This window comes from Petromyzon marinus, chromosome 9 (assembly GCF_048934315.1).
Source record: "Petromyzon marinus isolate PM22_M1 ecotype Great Lakes invasive population chromosome 9, UKy_Petmar_22M1.pri1.0, whole genome shotgun sequence".
NCBI classification, from domain to species: Eukaryota; Metazoa; Chordata; class Hyperoartia; order Petromyzontiformes; family Petromyzontidae; genus Petromyzon; species Petromyzon marinus.
In genome coordinates, this window is record NC_133675.1 from 8,856,936 (window position 1) to 8,874,621 (window position 17,686).

General features: G+C 49.2%; 1 protein-coding gene across 1 annotated transcript; it reads right to left on the reverse strand.

The window, feature by feature from the left end:
- Positions 1–578: 578 nt before the first annotated feature.
- LOC116940580 (homeobox protein HMX3-like) lies at positions 579–3,695 on the reverse strand. Its single transcript, XM_032950566.2, has 2 exons — positions 2,816–3,695; positions 579–2,290 (listed from the first exon to the last, which is right to left on the reverse strand). The coding sequence occupies exons 1-2, from the start codon at positions 3,114–3,116 to the stop codon at positions 1,554–1,556; spliced, it is 1,038 nt and encodes a 345-aa protein (XP_032806457.2). The 5' UTR covers positions 3,117–3,695; the 3' UTR covers positions 579–1,553.
- Positions 3,696–17,686: the final 13,991 nt, after the last annotated feature.

Genomic DNA, 17,686 nt, shown 5'->3' on the forward strand with positions numbered 1-17,686 from the left:
GATGGAGCGATACATTTAGCCCATGTGCAGGTGTTAGGTTGGATCGTTACATCGCAGGACCCTGAGAGATGGAGACCGCTTCGAGAGTGGATCATATAATGCCCGCTACTGTGGATGTGGATGATTAATGAGTAATTCATTAATGTTAGAAAAAACACTTTCAAACAACACAATTTGGACAGCAGTGGATATAACACGGCTTGCTTTTTTTTACACAATGTATTTGCACAGCGGATGTAGAAGCTGTTGCTTTACAAGTACATTTTATTACGTATAGCCTATCAAGTTTTAATTATCTAGGCAATTAAAGATCTCATCAAAAATGTGCTTTTCTCAAAAGTAGCACTTTAATCTTCGGACGGTTTCGATAGCCAATGTCACAAGACAGCCCTTAAGACGTAGTAGGTGCATTATAAACCGCGTTTTGCGAACGTTAAAGAAGTCGATGATGATGATATACTATGTCAATAGGAGTACCGTGGGAGAATTTATTCGAAGTGCGTGTGTAACTTAATTAAATGTCCAAACGCCGGAAGCAAGTAACAGAACAACAAAATGTAAACCAAAAAAAATATTGGTAAAATTATCAGGAGTTCACGTTTAATGGGGCTTCGTTCGTCCTTTCTCCGCAACGTTATCTGGCAGCTCACACCTCCCCAACGAAACGGACGCGAGATAGAACAATCGGGGGCGAATAAATACGAAGTCGAGGCCGACTGAGGACGGCCAGCTTTGACGGTCGTGGCAAGAAGCACGTGCGTGGCGAGTTGGCGACAACGAAGCGCGAGGCGAATAAATAAGCACGTCTCTCTTTCAAAAATACACGTGTACAATTCGCGCAGGACGGGGGGAAGGGGGGCTTGCTTTTTGACATCCGTTCGTATTCACGCGACGTTCACGCGACGTCGTCCTCTCAGTCGGCGAGCGGTGGAGAAATACAGTACAGCAATTACATGGGAGAAATGAACGATAGACGGACGCGATTAACCTTTGACGGGTATAGGCTACAATATACAGCATATATATTGAAATTCGATCTGTTTTAATCTGTACATTCGCTTCCTTACCCCCCCCCCCCCCCATTTCCAACATTTGCAATAAAATACGCTTATGTACACAATCGTAAAGAGAACACCGAAAGACGCCGACCGTGTATGGAACACTTTACATGTTATATAGTTGGCGGTGCGTCTCAGCTGTGGTTTGACAACACGGGCTGTACCGTGTACGCAATCTTAGCTCAGACGCGCCGTCGATTAAACGTGTGCAATGTGTGTGTGTATATATACCGCAAACGATACTTACAAGACAAGCACAACAAACGTCAATGTTTTTGTGGTTTACAGCTCAGTAGTCGACACACCTCCGCACGCACGCACACACACACGCCAACTTGCGCATTACAAGCAACGCGCTGGGCGCTCGAATTCTCACACTTTACACAGTAGTACAAAAAAACCCAGAGTATTTCATATAAAAAAACAACAAATCCAACATATATACCAATGGAAAAGAAAAAAAAAACTTGTTAAAAATAGTTTTTGTTTTGCTTGTTACACTAAGCCAGTCATAGAGCGCATCACGGGCATCGGGCCGCCGATGGCCTGGTGCATGTACGGGAGCGGATGGGCAAAGCCCTGCAGGAGAGGCCGTGACAAGTGGCTCGCCCCGCCGTGCACGTGGGCGCTGCCCGCCGCCGCCGCAGCCGCCGCCGCCGCCGCGTCTCTGACCCCTGAACTCTCGTGGTACAAGATGGGCACCCGGACCAGGCGCTGCGCCGTGTGCGAAAGGTTGGCGGCCTCGAGCTCGGCGGCGAGCTGGCGCTTCCACTTGTTGCGCCGGTTCTGGAACCAGATCTTCACCTGCGTCTCGGTGAGGTGGAGCGACGCGGCGAGCCCCGCGCGCTCCGCGCTGCTCAGGTAGCGCTTCATGTCGAACGTCGACTCCAGCTGGAACACTTGGCTCCGAGAGAACACGGTCCGCGTCTTCTTCTTGCGTCCGCCCTTCTTCTCCAGAAGATCGACGCCGCCGCTCGTCTCGAGTTGTCGCTCGGAGCCGCTGTCGCCAATGGATTCTTCCTTGGCGTCTGCTGCGTCTTCGGCGGCTGCGGCGGCTGCGGCGGCTGCGGCAGTTTTGTGCGGTGTGAGTCGCTCGTCGGCGCACCCCGACGAGTCTCCTCCGTCCACGTCCTCGCATTTATTGGCCGCGGTGGCCGGAGAGCCCCGGTCGCTGAAGGGAGACGGCGAGGCGTGATCGCTGTTGGGCAGAGATGGGGAGCATCCCCTAGGACCTATGACACACGCGCACACGCGCGCGGGTAAACAAACACAGTTACATCAATAGTCACACACAGTTGCATGCAAGCATACACGGTCACACTGTTACACACACACACATTAAACAGAACCCCGTATAAGCCGTGAAGAGTGTTGAGGCAAGCGTCATTAATTAGCGCGACTCGCCGCATGTCTTAATAAGTGCTCGCTAACACGAAGAACACAGTTGTTAAACACACACGCACAGTTGCACTCACACAGCCAAGCCACACAGAATTACCTACACACTTGCACTGCAGCGGACAGCTCGCATTAATCTTCCGTAAAAAAAAACGCGGTTATGAGTCACTCCCCCCCCCCAGTATTTTTATTACTCGCAGTCAAATATCGCGACCACACGGAGAGACAGTAAATATATTTTTATATATATACCCCGAACTGTGTGTATGTGCTGTGCGTGAGCGTAGCATGTGCGAGTGGATGCCGCCGCCGCTCTGACGGCAGTCGAACAGTCCGCGTGCAGGCTGTGGGATACTCACTCTCCTCCGTCTGTCCGAACGGGAGATAGGGGTGCCAAGGGGCAATGGACTTCTCGACGAAGCGAAAGGGCGGCATTGCGAATCTCGGCATGGGGATCTCGAACGGAGCCACCACGAGGCCCGCGCCGTGCCCGAGAGCCGACATCTCCTCGCCGAAGCGGACATTGCCGAATCCGAAACAGATGAGCTGGCGCTCGGGCTTGGTCGCGGGCTTGTCTTCGGAATTGAGAAGATTTTGGATGAAGAAGGATGACACTTTGTTGGGGCCGGGATTTTGCGGCGTGGTCGCTTTCTCGGACATATTTTTCTTCGTCCCGTGGCGACGCCTCGGTCTCTCTGTGTGCGAAGTAAAAACTAAAAAAAATTAATTCGACGAATAGCGCCTAAATAAAAATTGCCAGCGCGGAGCTTAGAAAAGCGTGTCCAAGGCGCATCAGCGATCTTTCCCTCTCGCCTGGATGTTTTTTTCCTCTCTCTCTCTCTCCTCTTCTCTCTCCCCGCTCTCTCTCTCCTTGCTTTCTCTCCGAGGCGGAGCTGTTCTAGGGAGCAGTGGCGCGGCTCGCGAGACGAGAGAGGGCGGTGAACATGGCTCGGTTACTCGCTTTGCTCGCTCTTGAGTGGGAGCGAGAGAGTGGGAGAGCGAGCGAGTGAGTGAGGGCGAGCGAGCGAGTGAGGGTGAGCGAGTCTCGCCAACTTGCGCGTCCCAGACAGGAGCGGAGCGTCAGCCCGGCGCCAATTTGTGAAAGGCGGATGATAATGATGAAATAAAAATGTCATACAAGTTAAACGCCTAACAAGCGAGGAACGCGCGGCGATTGGGCAAGCACAATGACAAATGGGATTACTCGGCATAACAAGCGGATCGCTTGTAATGAGTCCACCTCCTGGTTTTTTTTTGGTGGGGATGAGGAGGTGGGTGGTGGTGGGGGGGTGGTGGTGGGGGTGCATTTCGGGGTGCAGGCTGCAGACGGGGCGAAGAGAGGGACGCGTGGTGGGGAGTGGGGGGGGTGTTGGGGGAGGGTGGCGCTAGCGGAGTTGGGAGGGGGAGGGGAAGCTTTAGGGGTTGGGATGTGATGAGGTGCCGAGGGGCTGGAGGGATGGGAGAAGTAGGGATGGGGGGGTAGCGGTGGGTGTGGTGTGGTGGGGGGGTTGTTTAGCTCAAGGCCAAAAGAAAGCTCGCCTCTTATTGGCTTCATTTTGGGCCAATTAGAGCGCAAATCTGGCGGCGGGGCGCCTGGAGCCGGCGCGCGCTGCGTTCTCGGGATAAACAGAATAGATTCGGAGAGCAAATCAGCGGCTCTCGCTCCATCGCTCTGCAGGCTTTTTTTTTCAGCACATTAGCGCCAATTGAGATGTCTCTTGCCCCCTTTGCCCCATTAGGCATGCTGGCTTTAAGCTCTAAAAGCCCGAACAAGAGCGCGTGTTTACCGACAAACACGTTGTTACTCCTGCAGATGGCGCAACACCTGGCCTGTGCCCCCTAGCAATGGAACGACCTCCCCACCCCACCCACACCCCCGCTGCTTCACAATAATTATGCCATAGCAGAAGTTCCACCTAAAGTAGGCGAGACAATGCGACAGACAACACCGCGAAACCAATCTGTATGTGTGAATCAGGCGTGACCGACGTTCGACCGCGCGGGATTCCAAATCGAACATCAATTGCCCCCCCCAAAAACAGAAAGTGTCAACCCCCGCGCCAGATGCGCTATCACACCACAACCCCCGTGCTCTTCATTAGAGGTGCCACTGCGCCGCAGTGAGTCACGCGGCAGGGAGTCTATCCCAAGGAACCCCTCCCCCACCCCATCCTGCTAAGTGCGTTACCGCACTTGGAGCTCTCACTGCCCAGGGCACGCGCGCCCTGCCACTGGTTGTTAATAAGTTGCGCGAGTCATTCACTTGCAAGTATTGCTCACCTTCCGCCTGGAGTCCGCGCAGACCTCCGGCGAAAGAGCGCCGCGTCAAATTGTTCACACCCAACGTGCCCCGGCAGGTTTCCCGTCTTCAATCAATGAAGTGTCTCGCCGCCGTTCCTTACGGCGGCGTTCCAGAACGCTGGACAGGGCCGCGCATCGTTTAGCAACAGCGAGATAGACGCGAGCGCAGCGTGCGCGCGCGTGAATTGCTGCCCAGGTACGTTCTTGGTTTCGTGTTACTATATATTCATGACCGATATAGTGGCCCTTGATGTAGGCCGTGGTGTGTGTGTGTGTGTGTGAAGAATCAATGTAAATTGGTTCGGAATTTGCAATGTCGCGGCCTGAATACAGATGCAGGGAGGTTGGATGTGTGTTATACGTATAACGTAATACAATAATACTAAATGTATTCCCGCACCTCCGATTAGCACGGTATGCTAATGTACGGTGCGAAATAAATTCGACATAAATGCAGTTAGTAATAATAGTGTACGGCGGGATGAAGCTCCTCTCGTGCCGCGTAGGACAAGGGGATTGTTTGAACATACTCCACTACAGCTGGGAGCGGGCGGCGGCACGGTCGAGTAGATTATATTTTCACACTTTCTTTAGAAACTGCGTTTTTGTGTTCAGTTTATTTTGCCATCCCTCGCGCCTCCGATGAGCACGGTTGGCTGCGTACGGTGCGAAAGAAGTTCAACATACAGTACAAACATAAACGCGGCCACTGATGTTAGCCGTAGCCGGGAATCCAACTCACGTTGCAGGTTGGTTCAAATCTTAGTGCGCTCAACACCGCCTACCCACCCGCCCGCTATCTGTGTGATTGGTTTCCCCATTCGATGAACGAGCACTCGAATCACAACGACGGCGTCCGTGTCGAAGACTACCGAGGCCTTTGCGAAATGCACGTGCGTGCCGCGTCTATGATGAGCACATTTGTGTGAGAAAGGGCCGCGGCTTTGAATGTGACCCAGTTCGCTTTGGACGCGTAACTTCGTGCTTTCGTGACTGCAGGAATTCACATTCTTGGTTCTTTTTGGAATGTCACGTAAATAGGTTTGAAAGAAGATAACAAAAAACTACGACGTTTCGATCACAACACAAGCGATCGTCATCCTCCCGATCCTCCTGAAAGCTTTAAGTCTAAATATAAGGTATGCATGTTGAATTTCTTTCGCACCGTACCTAGCCAATTCGTGCTAATCGGAGGTGCCGTTCCGACGTGTCATTGGTCTACTTGCGTTGAAGCTGGTGTTATAAATGACTCCATCGTTAAATAGACAAATAGTAAATACAAAATTGCTGTTCTATTATTTTAACAAATGACCCAATATTTCCACGTGACTTCCCCCTATACTTTTACATCAATTTTTCAAACCCTTCTCCTTCTATCCCACATCTCCACTCCCCACCACCCATACTCTTCCACAACAAGCTCCCCCCCCCCCCATGTCCGTGTTCATCTTACACAACCGCAGTGCTATGATAATATGTTACGCGTCATATAAATGATCCCATACACTCGTCGGTTCAGTGTGAAGAAGTCATCTCCACATTGGTAGAAGGGTAATCTTTAAGAAAAACAAAGGTCAGCGTGATGGTGCAGCTATGCAGTGCGCAGCACCTACCACTTTTGTGCGCCACTACATTTGACGTATTAATACAACTGGCTCACAAAATGCATGCTTATCAGTTAGGCTGACGTTTCGGGCAATGCCCCTTTCTTTGGAGCAGAGAGAGAGCGACCGACGGATATTTTCGAGGAACGTGGTGAGTTCTTTGTTGGAGGAGGCGGTGTGTCCGTGTTTGTGCACTATACTGCCTCGAGATGTGTGCGCGCAACCTCGTGCATATGTAGTAATGGGTTTCGAGGCTCGTTTTTCTTTTTCAGGAGGATGTTGCATCGAGATGTTTGACCAATTCCATTGTTAAGTGTTTGGTTTAATGTGGGAGGAAAGAGGAGCACCCAGAGACAACTTACCAACGGAGGGGGGAGGGGGGGAAGTTCACACTAAAGTTTCAGTACAGATGGATTCAACAATCAATTTCTATCGTGTGTCCATATCTAGGCCACTTCACAGCATACCTGTCGTGAAGTCACCGCTCCTGGCGAAGTGCATGGGCGACACGTTACGTGCATTAGATCGCATGTCATATTGAGGAGGGGGGGGGCAATTATCTGACAATTATGTAAATTCCACGACACAACACGTGCAGTAATAATAATGTATATCGGCCTACACAATGCGGCCCGTCATGAATCGTGCTCCGAACCTCATGGGGGGGGGAGGGTGCTGTCCCATCCGCTGCTAATGTATCCATCCCATATTTGTGCATGCAACTTTCTAACGTCTCATTTGCATTGCGTTTCGCGCGGGCAATCTATGCGCTTTTACATAAGGCCGTCATAAATTATTTACTTGTATCTATTTTCCCACTTCAACCGTGGCGTTAACCCCCTCGCTCGATGCGCTACAATAACGGGCAATCCCCACCCCACTTAAGAAAGCTCAATTGTGCACTTGGTCCGTCGTCTCAGATGAATAGCGTATACTGTTGCCGCCGCCGCCGCCATAGAGGCAACATAAATTAGGTTTTTGCTTTGTGCACCCAAGACGCGCACTGAATTATTAACAAATCCGCACTTTAAAAACAAAAGCTCGCAACGGAGCGCGTTCGCCGCCATACGACTGCATCTCTTGTTCACGTATCCTCGTGTCCTTCCATACGCGATCTTGAGAGAGAAAGAGAGGATAATTCGTTTTATTCTTCTTCTTCAGCAATTCAAAGCCATTCTGTCACTCTTGCCGACTATTTCATTTACGTCTTCCGAGACGTCTTGGCAGAGTGCGAAGAGTAGGCTATTAATATCCTCTTCCGAGGGGCTCTTTAGACCTCCCTCTGATGGCCCGAGCAAAACAATTGCAATGCTGCACCTTTACCTGTATGCCTTGAACTCTTTTTTTACGGTACTCCAGGGATGGTGACCGATCAAGGGCCACCCCCCAAACCCTCCGATCGGAAAGGTAGCGTGTGATGGGGTAAAGTGTGGGTAGCCTCACCTCTTCCAAGACGTCTTGGCCAGCGGGGAAGAATAGGTCAACACTTCCCTCTAGAGGTGCTCTCCAGAGGAGAGATCCTTCCGCCACCAGTGCCGTGAGCAAGCAATTTCAGGGCATCTCCTTTAAATGGTTACTTTATCGCACTGAACCACAGAAAGGTGCGATGATATGATATACAATGTGCTTTCATATATTGTCCCAAGACACTGTACAGAAACAGTGTTCGTCTTTATTTTGTAGTAACAGTCAGCCATAGGCCGATGTTGAAAAAGAGGTCCAGAACTTGGACTTGAACCGGGGGAGGGCGTCAACATCACGGATGGCTTGGGAAAGGGATTTCCTGTGTAAGCTTCTGTGAAAAAAAGTGCATTCATAGTGCGTATCGAAAATCGTCAATGAGTGACATACATTCTAATGATATTTTGAAAGGCCAGAACGCTGAGATTTGTCACGTAATAATGAGGTCGATGCTCATGATTAAAACAATCCCAGCACGAATATATTCTAATATGGACCCAAAAATAAATGCGTCGCGAAGGTGAATTTATTAAGGCTAACCCTGCCCACTCGTAGAGCAGGGTTAACCTTAAGTTTAAATTTATTTAAGTCACGTGCTAACCACATATGAACACATGAACACATAAGATTCCCCATCGTCATACGAACGAATTAATTTGCTTTGGAGTGTGACGCTTAAGCCTCTAAAAAGCAGGCAACGTCCCCTACGATTACCTACTCGCCTATAGGTATACATGCTTAAATACATTAAATAAAATTCCAACACTGATGCACTCGGAATAATAATAGTAGTGTTCAAAGTGTGGCTATTATTAGAAATACATTCAGCAATGAAAACAATTCCAAACATCTTCAATTCACACGTTACAACCTGCTCATCGCTATAGGATTTTAAACGCGTTATTTCCAATTGTAAGAGCATTTGGGCAAGTTAGTGACAAATTGATATCGTTGATCGAAATCTCTAAACGTAAACGCGTGTTTACTCACAACAGCCTCTTAGGAATCCGTGGCGGATATTGAACCTAAAGAGAATCGAAGTGGGCAATTTCCCCCAAAAAAGAAAGATATACACGTGTAGGTGGTATTGTTGTCATCATTATCATCAGCCGCGATCTATCTACTGTTGGATGAAGACTCTTCCCACTTTGGTATAAATAAGCTGATCTCCTCGCACCAAACTATTTACCTAACTAAAACTATTTTTATTTTGTTTTACCAGGTAATGCCCACTGAGCTATACAGCTCTTGTTCAGAAGTGAACTGGCCGCAAACGATAGTTCAAAGAAGTTGCGTATTATGTGTACATAGCAGCCAAATACTCGAAACGCATCTTGATTCTAAATGTGGAGGGGAAAAACCGGAGAGCCCCAGATAAAAATCCACGCGACCACGGGGAGAACATGGAAAGAAGTCCTTATATACAGCAGGCGTCAGGGTGTGGATCCAACCGAAGATCTCCTGCATACCAGGCGAGGTCGTCATCATCTCGCCACCGTGACGCCCCTCTTAAGATTGTCCCCACTCTCGGTTGTGGTTTTTTTTTTCTTCCATTTGTTGGTGGAACCTACGCAGCGTAATCGAGTTATCTCACTGAATCATCTCAGCGCTTTGTCTGTCTCAGCTGCAGACTCGATTCTGTCCGCCGAGAAGGGCTCAGTGATAATTGAACAGCACCGCTTAATCTGCCTTTGAGTGTGGACACGGAGGAACATCACCTATCAACGCATGCTTGCAATCCGTATTCATCTATTTTCCATTTCAACTGGAAATATTGTGGCGTATAAAGATCAAGGTTAAAGACTCAGACTTGAAATATAATGTTATTAATTGAGCATGCATTTGGCACCGAGACACACGCGTTACGCTACAAATGTTGGAAAGTAATAATGCATCCTTTGTCAATACAGGACTGCAGGATAAAGGCCTCCCACAGCAAATTAAACGCATACGCATATCTACGTATGTATGTTGAACTTCTTTCGCACCGTAGGTAGCCAACCGTTCTAATCGGAGATGCGGGGGAAGAACAAGAAACTAAACACAAAAAAGCAGTTATAAAGAAACGAGTTTTCATTTTAGATTACAAAGTGTACAGCTTCCAGTGACTTCCTAACTACAGGGGGAAGAGCGTTCCAGACGGCCGCAGAAGCGCAGCTGAAAGCGCACGATGCCGTCAACCGTCTTTGTTCGGTGGCCAGCAAAAAAGCCGCTGCTGTACTACGAGTTCACATTGATATGGTCTCAGCCGTAAGGCTTGTCATATCTCACTCTGGTGAAAGAGACTGCAGAGAATAGCGACATCTACCGTGAGCCCTGGCCGAGTTTTTTTGTTGTTTTGTTTTCCACGCAACATTCAAGGACCACGTTACGACCCACGAGTTGAGCCTCACCAACCACATCATCGTCCCGGCAGCCCCAGCTCAGGAGCCGCACCTTCGTTGACCTCCAATAATGTACACACAAGTGCAGTCCTTTGCGTCAGTCCACTGCTGGATGCGCGTCTCCCCACACCGTGCACATAGTGAGGGGTTATTTGACCGCAGAACTTCTCCACCCTGGGCGTAACGTCGTAGGAATCGCAGCATGCTGGGAATTTCAAGACGACACCGCAATTGTTCTGCACACAGTCGCTCGCGCCTGTCATGGGCACGTGCTCAGCACCTGCGTCCTGCCTGGGGAATATCTGAGCTTGGTTAATCCACTGCTGCATGAGGGCCTGAAAACGCAGTGCGGGTCGTGGAGGTTACGTGACCGTAAATTCACCAACGCTTTGGGTTGGTGAAGGCGGGCAGCGTAGAAGTACAGTACAATGTTGCGTTGCCTTCAGCTGCCCCATCATCACGCAGCCTGCATCGCAACCCGCGGTGAAACGTGGTCACCTGTTCAACCACCGATCTCTTGAGTCAATTCTGCTCAGTTTCCTAGATCTGTCGAGATTGGGCACATTCCGGGCGATTTGGTCAAAGGTTGTCTACTTATATAAGCCACCCAAAACTGCCAGTCAATACTCGATTGTATTTACAATCTCACCGATGTACTCTTAAACGTGTTACAGAGGTCAAGGTCAACAAGGCCATATACCCATCGACCTTCCTTCTGCCAGATCCGGCAATTGTCTCAAAGTCGACACTAGCCCTGCCAATGTACTGCGGTATCGCACAGGATTTAGATCTTTCTCTTGATTCCCAACCTCTGGTTGCCCACACTAAAGCCTTTATATACAACGAAATAATCTTAATAATCAAACATCATAATCATCAGCAGCTATGATAAATCCACCGCTGGATAAAGGCCTTCTCAAGTCGTCGCCATCTCTCGCGATCCTACAAGATGCAGTAATCCATGTAACACCTGCTCATGAGTTGAGTTCACCCCTTCATCTCCGCAGTTCTGTTATTTGGCTTCCACTCCATCGTTAGTTTCGATGGCCGGCAATCTTCCCTTCCAGAGCCACGTCCTGCCCATGCCCAATTACATATCTTAAAAGTCGATAATATGTCCAGTACAATATATAGCTGTGGTATGTTCTCTAAACCACGCGTTGCTCTTTGCATCTCGAAGTAATGATCTCTCTGCTTCTTTGCGCAATTTTCAACCTCTGATCGAATGATGGTGTAATCACGTTACGAATATGGTAATGGGCGTCGTTTTGCGGCGTAGCGGGCGGTGAGCTCGTGGGCGGAATGTAGGAAAGTTGCCGTCAACTCGACCGCTAAAGCTCCGACCACCTCGAGGCGTTTCCAGTTGATTCAGTTCCCGCAGGTGGTGAATGGCGACCCCCCTCCACCCTGAATTCCTCATTACTGACCAATAAATACAACGAACCTCAGCTCTGGCTAAAGTAATATGAACGTGCCCGACAGCGGTGTATTGATAAAGGCCTGCACGTTACACCACGGAACAAAATAGCCAGGCTAAGATGGTGGCGATTTGTGAATGTGGTATAAATCTACCACTGATCTAATATAATTCGTCACATCCACGTGGCCTTGTCTTATTCTCATGGAACGTATGCTGTCCTCATTTAGGATTCTAAGAATATAGGGTAGAATAATACAGTAAGGATATGCATACCGAACTACATTATAAACGTTTGTTTTTACCAGGTAAAGCCCACTGAGGTATAATCGCTCTTTTTAGAATCGACTTGGCCACAAATGATAGCTCAACAAAGTGGCTTATAATGTGTAAATGTGTAGCAGCAAAATGCTCGAAACGCATTTTTTTGCATGTGGAGAGAAAATCCGAAGGACCCGGAGAAAAATCCACACGACCACGGAGGCGAGATGTTAGCCACATCGTAGTCCAACATCCACCGCAAGGCCATGCCTCACGCCAACAATCCCTACTCCAAGCCCAGCTTAGGGCTTTCCGCAAAATGACCGAGTGAGAGATTAAGCCCAGGCAACAGCACAGGGTGAATCTGGCCATGACTGGCCCAACCTTAAATAAAGAACAGAGCAGCATGGTCATTGAAAACCGGCCTTGGGGGGGACGGGGGGGGGCATCTGAAGACCTCCGTGTGTATTGGTGCGGGGCAATTTGAGGAACCTCAAAAGGTTGTTTTGCCAAACAGTGCATCACACGTTGAGGTTGCAAAAGGGATGGAGAACGAAGGCAAAGATCTGTACCCAGCATGTGGTTGAGCGCGCTGTGGACGGAAGGAGGTGGGCGCTGGTGTGTGTGTGGGGGGTAGCAAGGGAGGGGTGTTCGGAAGGAGGAGGGGTGCGTGCAGAAGCACCGAGGCCGATCGGCCCGCAGAAACCCCCTGAAGGCAAGGCCCTGCAAGCAAGCGTTTGCTTAACCCGCGACCTTGTGCCAGCTTGAAGTCACCAGGGAGGCAGACCGCTGCTACTCCGCGTGTGCGTGTCTGTGTGTGTGGGGGGGGTATAATGAGGGCATGGAGAGGCGCTTGGACGACGGAGTGAGAGCCGATTTCCGTTCACTCGGTAGTGAGCGACAAGACGTGCCGCGTACGTGCGTGCGCTAATTGTGGCAAATAAGCCGAGTCCACGCACGAGACGTGCATTTGAGTAATCAAATCGTCGAGGAAGCTGGTCGCTTGAAAGTCGAATTTGTGTCTGCTGTAAGCAACCGGTTGCGCAATTGCTCACAACCGGTTGCGGAGAGGTCCACACGCGAACGATTCAGTCGATTCAGTCGCATGCAACCATTAGGTTGCATGCGACTGATCGCTCAGGTGTAGACCGAGCCTTTAAACAAAATCAACAGAGAAACACCCGCGTGGACTTTTCACGAGACGTGAGAATTCACCATGGAGGGTGATAAGGGAATACACCCTTTGAGAACGCGCATTCATTTCCAGTTCTACTGTTATGACTACATTTCTTTCCTTAGTACATAATGCATAAGAATATAAGTGGAGCCTTCAATTTCCGAAAATTTTTTTGTATTGGGTCACATTTCAAGCCACGTCATTTGCGTAACGCAATGAGCAATATTTTACCAAAATTGTGCCACTCGTGAAAAAATGAAAGTGCATTATAGAGGAATTGGTTGCGAATGTTTATACCGAAACAACTGTGTGTGTGTACAGAGTAGACGTTGACTTAATATGTGATTTAAGGGGATGTGGAAAATCAGTAAAGGTGTAATATATACACGCGAGTCTGTTGCACCACCTTGCAGGATATTTATGGCAGTTCAACTCCTTCATGTGCAATCTTATTTGGGCAATATTGTTACAATTTTCTTAGTTAGCATGATTTGTTTATTAAAAGGCTATATAGCCTAGTAAGTTCATTTTGGACATTACGTATTTCGTGCATATTCTAATAAAGTCAGACGTTAATCTGTGATTAAACCTAATCGCCACTAATATATGCGTACGTGTCAGCCTTCAAAGTATTTGAATGTGTGCGTGTATATGTGTATACAGTATATAAGTTGCAAATAGTATGCCGTACAATGTGGAACCGTGTCACGGTAGTTAGTGCACTGCGATCGGAACCGGGCGAGTCCAATCCCGGCCACAGCTAACATCACTAAGCATATTATATTTGATCAGATGGCGAGCGCAAACTTCCTCAAACCTCGCTGACCAGCATGGTGAAGTATGGTCAAACAACCCCCACCACCAATAGAGTCTTCACTCAGCCAGCAGTGGTTTAACAAAGGTTTTGTATAATTATTTGTATAATTGTACTGCAACAAGGCCCAGTAATCTGCTAGTGGCAATCATTTATCAGCGTTAATGCCGATTCTCTGTAAAATAGTCAGAACGATGTTTTTATTCATGATAATTTTCAGAACAATGCATTTACAATAGACTTTATAGAAGGGATACTGCCCGAAACGTAAACCGATTATATATGCATCTGTTGCAACGTGGTGTTAATAAATTGAGATTGTGTTGATTAATGTTTTAAATTAATATTATCATTGTACGCGACTATTAACACAGAACTTCCATCCCCGTTTGTGACTCAGGATCACGAACGCAGTCGATGATCCATTCCTCGTTGACACGCTGGAGGTGCGGAAATTGCGGGCACTTTGTCTCGAGTACACGCTTACACTCTTACTCATTAGAGTTTACGTTTCTAGCCTAAACCTTCATTGGTACGTAACTAAAAATCAGTGCAGTTATAGCTACGACAATTAACTCCGTTTATTGAAGGCAAACATATTCCCGTGTTTCTACATCATTATCATCATTATCATGATCATGATCGTCCCTCGCGATCCCGAACCCACCCATTTCACTCTCATCACATCCACCATCATATCTCTTCCTAATCCTCCCGAACACCCCCACCGGTCTCCCCCACCCCCCATCCTACCCCACTCCTCCTCCCTCCCCCCGTGTTTCATGCGACTGACTGTATAATCGATTTAAGGTGCAGGCATGCATGGCAACCCACGGCGCAAGTCACGTTGAACAAGTCAGCGACGTGTCTGTCACTTTTCGTCTGTGTCCATCGGGCCGCGCCACTCGCAGCTCCCGCCCCCCCCCCCCCCGTGTCGCACGCAGGTGGCCCGACTCTGGAAGAGGAAGCCGGGAGCTATGAATATTGCAGTGTGTGAGCGGCGGAGGAGCGTTTTGCGCAAGTGATATTTTAAGGGTATAGTCGACTCGCGCACCGCGCTCCACACATATTTAGGCCGCTTGCATTCTTGTTTTTTTTTGTGTGTTTTGCTGCTGCTGCTGTTGTTGCGGTGTGGCTTCGTGAGCTCTGACGTCCGTCAGACGATTGTGTTTACGTTATTATGATGTGCAGGTATTGCTTACCTTTTTAAATACTGCATTTCTCATATTTTCGTCTAGCGTGTTTTAACATAAAAAATACGTCGTTGGAACCTCAATGCACAATTATCATCGGCAACCATGATCTATCCACTGCTCGATAAAGGCCTCCCCAAGCCGTCGCCATCTCTCGTGGTCTTGCGATTCAGCTATACGTCTTGCTCCCGCACGCGAGATAATTTTTCATCGCTCCATCCCTCGGGCGCGTTTCCCTCCTCTGGATTACACTCCCTCGTTAGTCTCGACCGCCGCCCATCAATGCCTTGACACCGCGGCGTACCCAGTGCAAGTCCGCTTCCTGTTCTTACCAGGCAGGATGGTGTCTCTCACGTGCTCATATAACCCTCATATACACTAATGCTATTGTTGTCTGTAAAGGTGCGCGGCATATCCCGCTATTTCATTTTCTCGTTGAACATTTTCCACGTCGCCGGTAAAGAGGTGGCACGTGGCTAGCACCCACAGACGTGGCGAGAGCTAGATACTGGACGTGGCGTGCCGGAGTTGGGGAAAATGTGTTTTTGTCCGGCTCACTAACCCGGACAAGCCCCGGAATATGCCACTGCAATGCTTGTGTGTTTACAAACGTGCGCATTTTGCTAAACCCTCACCCACACACACACAAAAAACGTGCAAGTTAATCTCCCCTACGACCAAACCTTTGCGCCACTCACATTGTGCAAAGTGAATCCACGAGGTTTTGCACGTGGAAGGGAGCAGTAAGAAATTATAATGGGGAACGTGCGATTCCCCTCCCCCCCCACACCCCTTTCCCCTTTTCCCCCAATGCTTTTATTCAGCGCAGCGGTAAGACTCACAAGTTGTTTAATGCTGGACGGCGAAATCCTCAGGCAACACTTGGGAGATATCCAGAGCCATTAGCACGTACTACTACAGGCCGCACTGCCCGACCGCTCAGACGACGACGCCAGAGGCGAGCGCGTGCGAGCGCGCGCGCGCGTGTCAGAGGGAGCGGTGGCGTAGTGGTTAGCGCTGCGCTGCGCCAACGTAAAACCTCGGCGCCCCCGAGTTCGATTCTCGCCCGTGGCGAACACCGGTGCCGAGTCGGTCGTACGAGGTACTCGCTTCGAGCATTTGCCCGAACTGTCTGTTAAGACGATAGTGGTGGCGGGGGGGAGGGGGGTTATTTTATTTGCATGTTACTCGATGTGTATATTTTTTTTCGTGTGAAGAGCGGTGGCGTCGTGGTTAGCGCACCACCGCGACGGAAAGTGTGACCTGGGTTGTATTCTATTAATCTGAACGGGTCCTGCGCTTCCCCCCCCCTACCCAGGTGAACGCGGACGACTTAAATTAGTGCCTTGGTTGCGGTGTGTAAACATCAGCACTCGGAGACCATGGCTGCCGGACGTGGTTCTAACCACACCACCCCATTGTGTGCGCCGTTTCTGGCCTCAATAGGTGATCGCTAACAGCACTTGAACCCCACTGTGCGCATCTCAAACTCGTGTCATAGCTACCTGCGACTCGCCTACTCAATGCCTAGAACATGAGGGTAACAATCGTCAATGTGTTTCTGTGTGTTCTGCACAGATGTAGCCTGTCTTGATGTTGTACAACGTCTGTCCCATGTGTGTCTGTCTTATGTATATATGTCTATACAGTAATAGTATGTGGAGCCATAGGGCATTGGTTATCGCACTGCGCTTCGAGCCTGGTGACCCGAATTTCATTCCCGCCCACAGCACACATTGGTGACGAGTATTTCAACTGGTCGACTCATCCTTAAATGAGTACCTGGTGCGATGTGTAAACAAACATCACTACTTCGGGAGACAAAGGCGGCCTAGAGTGGTGTTGGCCACTTACCCCCTAGTTCCCCTTTCTGACCTTCATCGGTGCTCGCGTACAGTGATTGCCCCAACAGTCTGTTCAGACTATACGGGATATCTTTCTAGACTAGGATATATGTGAATGCATAGATCACTTGTGCGTGTGTATGAGCATATAACCGTGTACAGTATGTGAATACACGTTCCAGTTGAATCCTACTACAGTATTCGGTGCACCAATTGGCACGCGCGAATATTTAAACAGCAGGGATGTCCAAGTGGTTTCTCTGTTCAGAGGTAAAGGTGCAACCCTGCAAGGCCACTGCTGGCTGAAGGGCATTCATTAAATGGATCTCTAGGGGGCATTCTTCCACACTGGCCAAGACGTACCCACACTTTACCCCACCACACGCGACCTCATGATTGACTCGACTATTATATGACTATGTTATAAAGTAAGGCTCGCTGAGTTATATAACTCTTTTTTCCGAAGCGATCTGGCCATAAATGAGAGCTCAAAAAAGTGGCCTATCGCGTGGAAGTGTATAGCAGCCGAATACTCTAAACGCGTGGCGTTGATTTTAAATGTGGAAAGACCGGAGGACCCGGAGATAAATCCACGCGACCGCGAGGAGAACATGCACACTCCAAATATGCAGGCGTCAGGGTCGGGATCGAACCCACAACCTCCTGTAGACCAGGCGAGGTAATTAACATCTGGCCCCCGTGGTACTGGGTGGACGGAGGCGAAGAGATTTCAGAAATGTGCCCACTGCTTCCACTGCCGCGCTAGGACATGGA